This window comes from Tilletiaria anomala, assembly GCF_000711695.1.
Source record: "Tilletiaria anomala UBC 951 chromosome Unknown K437scaffold_12, whole genome shotgun sequence".
Classification (NCBI taxonomy): domain Eukaryota; kingdom Fungi; phylum Basidiomycota; class Exobasidiomycetes; order Georgefischeriales; family Tilletiariaceae; genus Tilletiaria; species Tilletiaria anomala.
The window spans coordinates 156,963-166,060 of NW_013547010.1; the positions used below are offsets into that span (position 1 = coordinate 156,963).

Sequence of the window (9,098 nt, forward strand, 5' to 3'; positions counted from 1 at the left end):
GGTGTGCCGCACAAGACTTATTTTTTTGTTTGCTCATTGCAATATACATATACATTGTCTTGACGGGAGCGGTGGATGAGTAGAGCGACGGAGGTGCATGATTCCCACGTGTGTGGATGTAGCAATGACGAGCAGAGACCGGCCGGCCGAGAGGCGTAACCCCGAGGCCTGGGCGCTGAATCCTGAGGTGTCGCTCTGGTTCTCTCAGCATCTCTGTGTCCCTGGAATGGATTTTTGAGGTCCACACCACACCTTTCCCAGTTCCCACTGGGCATTACAGACCAGATGGCTCACACTTGCAATACTGTCCCCACACCGCACCGCACTGCTCCTCTGTCACACAATGTCCACGTGGCTGATCCAGATCCCGGATCGATATTGGCGTTGATTCCATTGATTCTCTCGATATGCAATGCTTGTGCATCGATGGCGCCATCGGGCAGACAGAACATCCGTCTCGCACTACACCGCCGCCCATCACACCCCACACGCTTTCATGCACATCTTGATTGTCTGTTCGTCCCCAGGCAAGCACGCACTCACACTCCACACCCCCACAACCCTCTTTCGTAACTCCTTGCATGTCGTCAACGCGACAAGCAACAAGCAAGGACGCCTCTTCAGCTGCTTTCCAATTCGCGCTCGCTTTCCCCTCGTCGTTATCAAGCACTTTGTGTTCTTGCAGCTTGCGTGCGCCGGAAACGGTTTCTTGTCGCTGTGGGTGGTGGCAGATATCGAGATACATGTACCCGACGTGTATGCATGTATACACACAGGGAAGGGCGCGCAACTTGAAGAAAACGGCGCGGAAAGTGCCGTGCAGGACAGGACGCTTTGCGTGGGCATCCTCCTAGCCGCGCTCGACACATACTTCCTTTGGAATCTGGATCGCTTCTGGGACGGGGCACAAGCTGCCCACAGGTCACGGGCGCGGGAACAGGCACAGGCTGAAAGGCCGCGCAGGAGGCACAGGAATAGGCCAGGGACGGGCATGTAACACCCAAAGGATACATGCGCAATGTTTTTCCTTTCAAGTGAGCACCCTACACAGCGTGTCCGTACCAGCGCGCCGCTTGATGGCACACGCAAAATCGGCCCCCTCCCGACTCCCACGCGTAAATATAGACATACATGTACATTGATGTACCCTGATTACCTGCGTGCTGGCCTTTGTCCTGCACAAGCGAGCGCCTCTGCTTTCTCTTGCTAGATGGGGCAGGATGCGGATTGGCCGGCGGGGAGGAATGGCGCACATGTATCCTCTTTGTATCTCAAAACTGCAAAAGTTCAATCCTGAGCGATGACCGCTGCGACATAGCCTGTTCCATCATCAAAGTGCGAAGCGTCCACGTCGAGGAACGCTGCTGATCTCGCCATGAGCGCTGAAACAAAGCACATGGATGTAGATGGCATGGTCACTGACTCGCGCGAGGGGGAGCGCGTGTGTAATGCCGACTGACGTGCCTGCTGCGAAGCGAGCTTTCTGTTGCCTGATGGCCCAGCTCGATGCTGCTGCTCGACATAGCCGCTCTCAGGTGGAGACCTGAGAAGCAAGTTAACAGTAGTCTGCGTCGATGGAGGTCCCTTTGACACCCCCCCTCCCCCCCTGTCCTCTCCGCTTGCGCTCAGGGCGCCGGTGGGCGGAACGGTCTGGCGGAACGAGTGTCTGCGGATGCAGACTGCTGCAGTGCCGCGGAAGGCGTCGTCCTCAGCGGATCGTTCCCAACAGCGAATGGGAAGTAAAGCGAAGCTCAGCTGAGAGCACCAGTGAATCAAATGGCGTCCAACAACACCCCACCCGCCCATCCATGCATTCATCCCATCCCATCCCATCCTCGGCTGCCTTGGTACGACATTCATCAGTGGACAGACGAGGCAGACTTTAGCGACAGCGCGCTACAGCACATATCCTCGCGCAGCCCTTGTGCATCGCGGCTCCAGACACGCCAGGCTGCCGCATCAGCCTCTCTCTGTCACGCAACGCGCACGACCCAGGCAGTCGTTACACACCCACACCCACATACACATCTTCTCAACTTGTCCTGCGGAATCTCGGTGTTCACTCGCCCGAGCATCCGCCGTCGTTCTTTGATTCTCGCGTGAGGAGCGATGAAAGATCGGCCAGCACCTGTCGAACTGCACACAGCCATCACCGACATACAGCGCAGCCGCCGATCTGCCGTCGTCGCCGCCCCCCTTCATCTCGGCCAGCACCACTGGACCACGCGATCCGCCCGCATAGCCAGCTTGGACCTTCGCGCTCACGCTCCACAGTGAGACGCCTCGTCCTTTAAGTCGACGACTGCGAGGAAAGCGCCGCCGGCGTATCGCAGTCGGGGGCCCGAGCAGGCACAAAGCACTCTTCCATGTTCCCTTCTCCATCGGTCTCACCCGCGCCCTCGCCGCCTGCGTACTACCTCTTGAGCCAGCAACAACAGCAGCAGCATGGCGGTGGAGGCGGCGGCAGTGGTGGCGGAAATGGTGGCGGACAGCTGGGTAGTATCTTCTCACCGCCGGGAAGCAGCGCAGGTGCGGGAGGAACCGGCGGAGCCGGCGGCCAAGTGAACGGGTCCGGAGGCTATGGACGCTTCGGCGCGTCGGCAGGCGCCTCGAGCGCTGTAAGCTGGGGCGGGCCGCGAGGACATCACAACCACCATGCCGGCGCAGGGTCAGCGGGTGGCGGAGGAGGAGGAGGAGGTGGTGGTGGCGGCGGAGGAGGAGGGCATCAACAGAATCCCTCTCTCTCCTCTCTACCTGGCTCCATCGGCCAACCATCATCAGGCGGCGGGCCGGCCTCACCCGCGACATACGGCAACGCGCATCACCCATCATCGCTACATGGCCCGCATGGCATCTCGCACCTAGCGAGCCCGATCCCGCTGCATGCGCATGCACATGCACACTCACCCGGGCAGTCACACGCTGCCAATAGCAACGGCCTGAGCAGCGCTGCGGCCGCTGCGGCCGCAGCGGCTGCCGCAGCGTCGCCCCATTGGCAGCAGCAGATCAAGCAGGCGGAGGTGAGTGATAGAACATGGGCGTGGGGGGATGCCAAAGCAGAAGATGCGGCACAAAGCTGAGCACGGCTGATCCCTCTACAGGTCTCGCGGCAATCGAGTTCGCCGCATCATCACGCACGTGCAGCAGCGCTGGCAGCGAGGAGCGCAACGAACGCTGCCATCACCATCACGGACCCAAATAAGATCCCGCAAATAGCCGCCAATGGTCTGCACCTCGACACGGGCAAGAAGCCGGTCAACGGGACGGGGAGCGAGGAGAAGGACGGGGAGAGCACGCCGACGTCGACACCGACGTCGACGCTGCCGAAAGGAAACATGACCAAGCCGGTCGAGACGGACAAGTCGCAATCGTGGACCAAGATCGACATGGGCGGGCTCGGGCTCAAGACGTTGGCGGTAGAGGTGTACCGCTACTCGTTCCTCACGTCACTCTTCATCAACCACAACGCCATCACGTCGCTCTCGGCGGACATTGTCAAGCTGAAGAACCTGACCGTGCTTGACGCATCCGGTAACAAGCTCAGCTCGCTCCCACCCGAGCTCGGCATGCTCACCGGGCTCAAGGAGCTGTACCTTTTCGATAACAACATCCTCACTCTCCCCGCCGAGCTCGGCACTCTGCACCAGCTCGATATGATCGGAATTGAGGGAAACCCGCTCGCGGAGAACCTGCGCTCGATCATCCAACGCGACGGAACGCAGGCGCTTATCGCGTTCCTGCGCGACACGTGTCCTGTCCCACTGCCGCCGTCCGAGCGCGAGTGGATTACCATCGAGCCGGACCTCCCGCCGGCGACGGGCGACAAAGGCGAGCCGCCACAGGAGTCGTTCAACGTGCTGTGCTACAATGTGCTCTGCGAGAAGCTTGCGACGACCCAGATGTATGGCTACACGCCCAGCTGGGCGCTCAGCTGGGAGTACCGCAAGGAGTTCATCCTGCAGGAGGTCATGAGCTACAGCGCGGACATTGTTTGTCTGCAGGAGGTCGACGTCGAGCAGTACGAAGAGTACTTTTCCCCGCACCTCTCCGAGCAGGAGTACGAGGGCGTGTACTACCCCAAGTCACGCGTCCGCACCATGACCGACACCGAGAAGCGCCGCGTCGATGGCTGCGCCATCTTCTACAAGGCGACCAAGTTCCAGCTGATCGAGAAGCAGCTGATCGAGTACAGCCAGACGTGTCTACAGCGCCAGGACTTTCGCAGCTCCGAGGACATGTACAACCGCGTCATGACCAAGGACCACATCGGTGCCGTCGCGCTGCTCGAGAACCGCGACAGCGGCTCGCGCCTCATCGTCGCCAACACGCACATCCACTGGGACCCAGCTTTCTCAGACGTCAAGCTCGTCCAGGTCGCCATGATGATGGAGGAGCTGGAGAAGATCGCTGCGCGCTTTGCCCAGTTCCCCGCCAAGCTCAACGTCGCAGATGGATACCCGCCCGCACCCAAGTACGGTGATGGTACGCGCATTCCCACGCTGGTCTGCGGCGACTACAATTCGGAGCCCGAGAGCGGCGTGTACCAGTTCCTCTCCACTGGTGCGCTCGATCCCAAGCACAAGGACTTCCTCAACCACGTTTACGGAAGCTACACCACCGACGGCCTCAAGCACACTCTTGCCCTCAAGTCGGCTTACTCAAACATCGGGGAGCTACCTTTCACAAACTACACGCCCACCTTCGTCGGCGTGCTCGACTACGTCTGGTACACCTCCAACTCGCTTGCGGTCACCGGCTTGCTTGGCGAGGTCGACAAGGGATACCTCTCCAAGGCCGTCGGCTTCCCCAACGCCCATTTCCCTTCAGAGTGAGTCGTGCCCCCTCGGAAGACCCGCTCTTGCTTCCCTCACAGAGAGTTGCGCACAAACTGCAGCCCGACTGACCCGACATATTTCACTTCTTTCTAACAGCCATATCTGCCTTCTGGCCGAGTTCAGGGTCAAGCACCCGAGTCAGACAGTGGGACCACAGCCCCGCGCCGTCGACTTTGGCCCTTCTTCCAAGGATAGGGATCATCGAGATCGGAGGCGCCACTAGATGATGAGGAAGCGCAACGTCAAGGTTCAGTCCAGTCTAGTCCGGTCCGGTCGCACTGAAATCAGGTGCGCATCCGCTGATTCAGCGCCTGGGGCGCCGGAAAAGACGACGTTCGCCGTCGAAGAGCACCCACGCCCCGCATACCTACTTTATCCACTTCTTTGTTGACCCTTCACCGCCACTTCTCGAGACCAACACACCTCTCTCCAATCTCCGCTTTGCCAAATCGTCGGCGGACTGCCAGCGGGTTCTCCACTCCACGACCCGGTCGGGAGCAACAGCTGTACTACCCGTTCCTCTCTCTTGTTTCGACGCAGCCACTTGGCATTTTTCACCCATTTTCTTTTCTCTTGCTATCCCTCCACCATTTCCCCTCTCACACCCTCTCCGCACTTTTTGCTGTGGTCCTGTTCCTCCAAGACTAGAAGAACTTGTACGCTCTTCAATGTAACAATAACTAAGCAGCAGCAACAACTCAAAGTATAGTCAATCACACTCTCTCGCGTGTCGTTTGTGCTTCATTGAACTGTTCATTACTGGGAGCGTCGTGGCGTTCGTTTCTGCAAGTACATGTGGTCTGGGGTGCGGGAAGCGGTGGAGCACAAGGCCACGGAGCTCGAAAAATGAACTCCTGTCGATCTTGTGTTTCACTTGATCCAGACTTTCGAAAGGCTCAAGAACAAGCTGGAATAGTTGAGCTCTCGTCTACTACGACGTCCTTTGTCTGCCCACTTGATACGAAAGCGTCGGGTAGGTGAGTGTAGCCGTGTCCTCCCAGTCGGTCTCCTTGGCGTAGAGCTGCTTAACAGGGCTGCCCCTGTCGACCATCGCACTCATGCCCATATTGTCCATGCTTGGCCTATCTGCATCTTGGTCTTTGACGTAAACCTCCTTTTCGTAGGAGAGGTCGACATCTTCAGCGTACGTTTCCTCCGTCGATAGGATCCATGCGTGGAACATGGCCCAGAGACCTGTGGTCTGCAAGAGCATGCTGATGAAAGCACCGTCGACCTTGGCACCTGACGCCCGGCAGATAGCACCTGAGATGACAAAAGTGACCACCTAGAGCGGTCACCAAAAAAGTCGATTTGAACTTGAGCATGCGAACGCGATGGGAAGGAAGATCAATAAGCTCACCTGACTGCTGCCCCACAGGAGACCGGCAAGTACATTGAAGGCTGCAGGAGCATGGCTCAGTGAGAAGAGCCTGGAACGTGCAGGGCAAGGTGAGGAAGAGAACTCACACAGGGGCTTCCATTCTCCGAGAATGCCTACGGACACGTACACCTTGAGGAAGCTGACGATGGTGACGGTGATGCTTGGCATGAGAAAATCGCTCGTGAACATCGAATTGTTCTTGAGCGTGTTCGGCAGCGGTGCGCCGTGGCCCAACGTCTTTGTCCAGCCGTACGCCGTGTCAAGGTGCGTGAAGGTCGTCGAGCTGAAGTTGATGAAACAGAATACCCACGTGGGCAGCAGCGAGCCGATTGTACCGTCTTCGACGATTTGCGTCTCAACGATCGCACATTGTAGCAGCACTTTTCATGCGTCACGTGCAAAAGTAGCGGCGATCGATGCAATTAATGTAGAAGCAGAGCAGGCGCAGGCAACAGGAGCACTGTGTCAGCAAAGGCGGCTGCAACAAGGACGAAAATTAGAATGCGACAGAAAGGGGGCACTGCTCACCGCCATACATGGCAGACAAGAGTCCAGCCTGTATTGCAGACGCCAAGACGAGCGACTGGGAAGCTTGCTCCAAGAAAGACCCCGATGCGAAAACGGCAGGGATGAGCGTGACCGCGTATATGCCGACAAAGATCATCATCTCCGAGCGTCCTGTGGGGTGGGTTGGTTGTATTGGGCCCAAGTTGGCAAGTCTATTCGTAAGTACGCATGTTTCCAGAATGTGGGGAGGGAGAGTTGTGGACTCACCGACCGCAGCGATGCGTTGGTGGATACGCAGCCACATGAAAAGCGTCCAGACGAAGCAGAGGGAGCCGACGATAGCCAGTGCTGATGCCATCCGGGGCGCCACGAGCGATAACGAGGTGCATGGTCAGCCTCGAACATCGTGCGTCGACTTTGCTGAGCTGCTGTTCCGCAAAATGGGGAACGGGCAAGCAAGTGGAATGGATACAAACTCACGGAAATTGCCATGGCTGCCTTGGAACCCCATCCTTGGGATGGCGCAGGTAGAGTTGACGCCTACGCCTGCTGATTGGATGATAGACTGTATGTCGCTGCTGTTGACGGCTAGAACCGCATTGCTCACGTTGAACCCTGGCGTGCTTGTCAGGTTCTGCGGTAGCGGCAAGCCGAGGAGGTCGCTGCAAGATGGAGCGGGCGCAGGGAACAACACAAGGTGGAGAGACAGCCAAGTGTTCATGAGTGGACGCCTTGACTGCTTCATTGTGAGCATGCGATGCTATGGACTCACAGATGGCCTTCTTGCAGCAAGCGCCTGAAGAAGATGTTGCATAGTGCCAGGGAAGGCACCTCACGGCAGAATGGAGCGAATTCACCGTACCAGCCCATCTTTGCTTTCAATGTCGTTTTCCGTTTTTAGCTTTGATTTGCTCGCGATGTGATGGGTTCAAACTTGAGGCTCGCTCAGGTACGGTTAATTATTGAGTTACTTTTGAAATGGAGGTTCGATCGGGAGCGCTGCTCCTCTCCGTCAGCTTAAAACTAAGGCTGTTGTGGATATCGCGGGCTTTTGCAGCTGCAAGTCTGTACAGTGCGGTTGTCGGGATGAGGTGTAATGGCGAGTACAGTGGTCGGATGTCGAGAGTCGGGTTCCGGAATGTCGTAAGAAGGTGCGAGCCGGGTTAGAAGAAGGAAACGGGGAAGAATGGGGGGCGCCGATTACTGCCTGAGCCAGCTCACCAGCTCAGACCAGCTGAGCTGCCGGAGAGGTGCCGAAGCCGGTGAGCTCGTTTACGGAGCACCAGTCAAAGCGGTTGTTCCTGGTAAGCAATGTGGGGGGAAGTGTGATAATTTGAGCGGAGGGTCGGTTGTTTTGGCTAACTTGTTTCCTGCGGTTAGCAGATCATTCAAAGTTCGTAAGATCGTCAGAGGTCGTAATGGCTGGTGATGAGGGTTACGAGGGATGTAGGTTAGGAAGAGGTTTGGCTGGGAACTGCATTTGCGTGGACTTGAAGGCACCTCTCTTTAAAGCAGCTCGCACTTTGACCGGGTTGGCCGACTCGCGACCAAGTAGGTATGTTGACTGTGTATCTGTGTGCGGCCTCGGGTATATCTCGGTGTCCTGAGGAGCATGCAGGCGCTGCGCTTCGGGCCGACAGCCTCTTTGAATTGATTTCAGTCAGGTATGACGGTGTGCTCGTGTGGCAGTCGGCAAAAAAGCGGCAGGCAGGAGGGGCGTTAGAGTGAGAGATTAAGGCCAATGTGCAGAGGAAATTTAGCACGTCGGACGAGGCCCGCATAATTAGGCCAGTCATCCGAGACGTGTAGATGCACCTTTCAGATCTCAGGTGTGAGCACGAGAAGATCCGCTTGAAGTGGAAGCAGTTGGAAATCAAATTGACATATCCACTAGCTCGACCACCTGCAGCCAAGCTTAGTTGAGCGGGCCTGCGGTGACTCTGGCGCAAATGATCACAGCGCACAGCCAATAAATCAAGCGAGGCACTGCCCAACTGCGTCAAGGCTCACGATAGCGATGAACAAGGCTATCCGACGATGACGAAATGCCGCATGTTCTGAGGCCATCTGCGTTCACCCTGCCTGTAGCCGGCATGGCCGAGGGTTCAAGATGGTGGGTGGACTGTGGGCTCTGTGCCAGGATTGTACACAGGCTATGCTTGCAGCCACCAGCTTCCAGGAGATACTCAGTCAAGGTTGTGTGCCCTTTTTGGAGTGAAAGCATGTGCTGTAGATGTCGATCAACGTCGTTGGAGTGCAGTCGGATAAGAACAGAAATGGCCGTTGGGGGAGTATTGCGTGCAGCGTAATGCGTCACGTGCTCTGCATACTATACGAACACTTTGGCTTGATTTGGAAAGTCTCGCCTGCGTGGC

General features: G+C 57.4%; 5 protein-coding genes across 5 annotated transcripts; 2 read left to right on the plus strand and 3 right to left on the minus strand.

The window, feature by feature from the left end:
- The first annotated feature begins 296 nt into the window (after positions 1-296).
- On the plus strand, positions 297-1,096 carry K437DRAFT_254450 (uncharacterized protein). Its single transcript, XM_013389653.1, has one exon. It carries the CDS (start codon positions 413-415, stop codon positions 995-997), a length of 585 nt encoding a protein of 194 aa, XP_013245107.1. The 5' UTR covers positions 297-412; the 3' UTR covers positions 998-1,096.
- Positions 1,097-1,142: 46 nt separating this feature from the next.
- On the minus strand, positions 1,143-2,113 carry K437DRAFT_25653 (uncharacterized protein). Its single transcript, XM_013389602.1, has one exon. It carries the CDS (start codon positions 1,858-1,860, stop codon positions 1,288-1,290), a length of 573 nt encoding a protein of 190 aa, XP_013245056.1. The 5' UTR covers positions 1,861-2,113; the 3' UTR covers positions 1,143-1,287.
- On the plus strand, positions 2,114-5,130 carry K437DRAFT_25654 (uncharacterized protein). Its single transcript, XM_013389603.1, has 3 exons — positions 2,114-3,020; positions 3,102-4,828; positions 4,932-5,130. The coding sequence occupies exons 1-3, from the start codon at positions 2,367-2,369 to the stop codon at positions 5,056-5,058; spliced, it is 2,508 nt and encodes an 835-aa protein (XP_013245057.1). The 5' UTR covers positions 2,114-2,366; the 3' UTR covers positions 5,059-5,130.
- Positions 5,131-5,766: 636 nt separating this feature from the next.
- On the minus strand, positions 5,767-7,593 carry K437DRAFT_220902 (uncharacterized protein; the record flags this gene model as incomplete). The annotated part of the gene is made up of 7 exons (XM_013389654.1): positions 5,767-6,120; positions 6,196-6,236; positions 6,303-6,596; positions 6,745-6,894; positions 6,991-7,071; positions 7,204-7,325; positions 7,496-7,593. The coding sequence occupies 7 exons, from the start codon at positions 7,591-7,593 to the stop codon at positions 5,767-5,769; spliced, it is 1,140 nt and encodes a 379-aa protein (XP_013245108.1).
- Positions 7,594-7,961: 368 nt separating this feature from the next.
- K437DRAFT_25806 (uncharacterized protein) lies at positions 7,962-8,620 on the minus strand. The gene has a single exon (XM_013389604.1). It carries the CDS (start codon positions 8,517-8,519, stop codon positions 8,175-8,177), a length of 345 nt encoding a protein of 114 aa, XP_013245058.1. The 5' UTR covers positions 8,520-8,620; the 3' UTR covers positions 7,962-8,174.
- Positions 8,621-9,098: the final 478 nt, after the last annotated feature.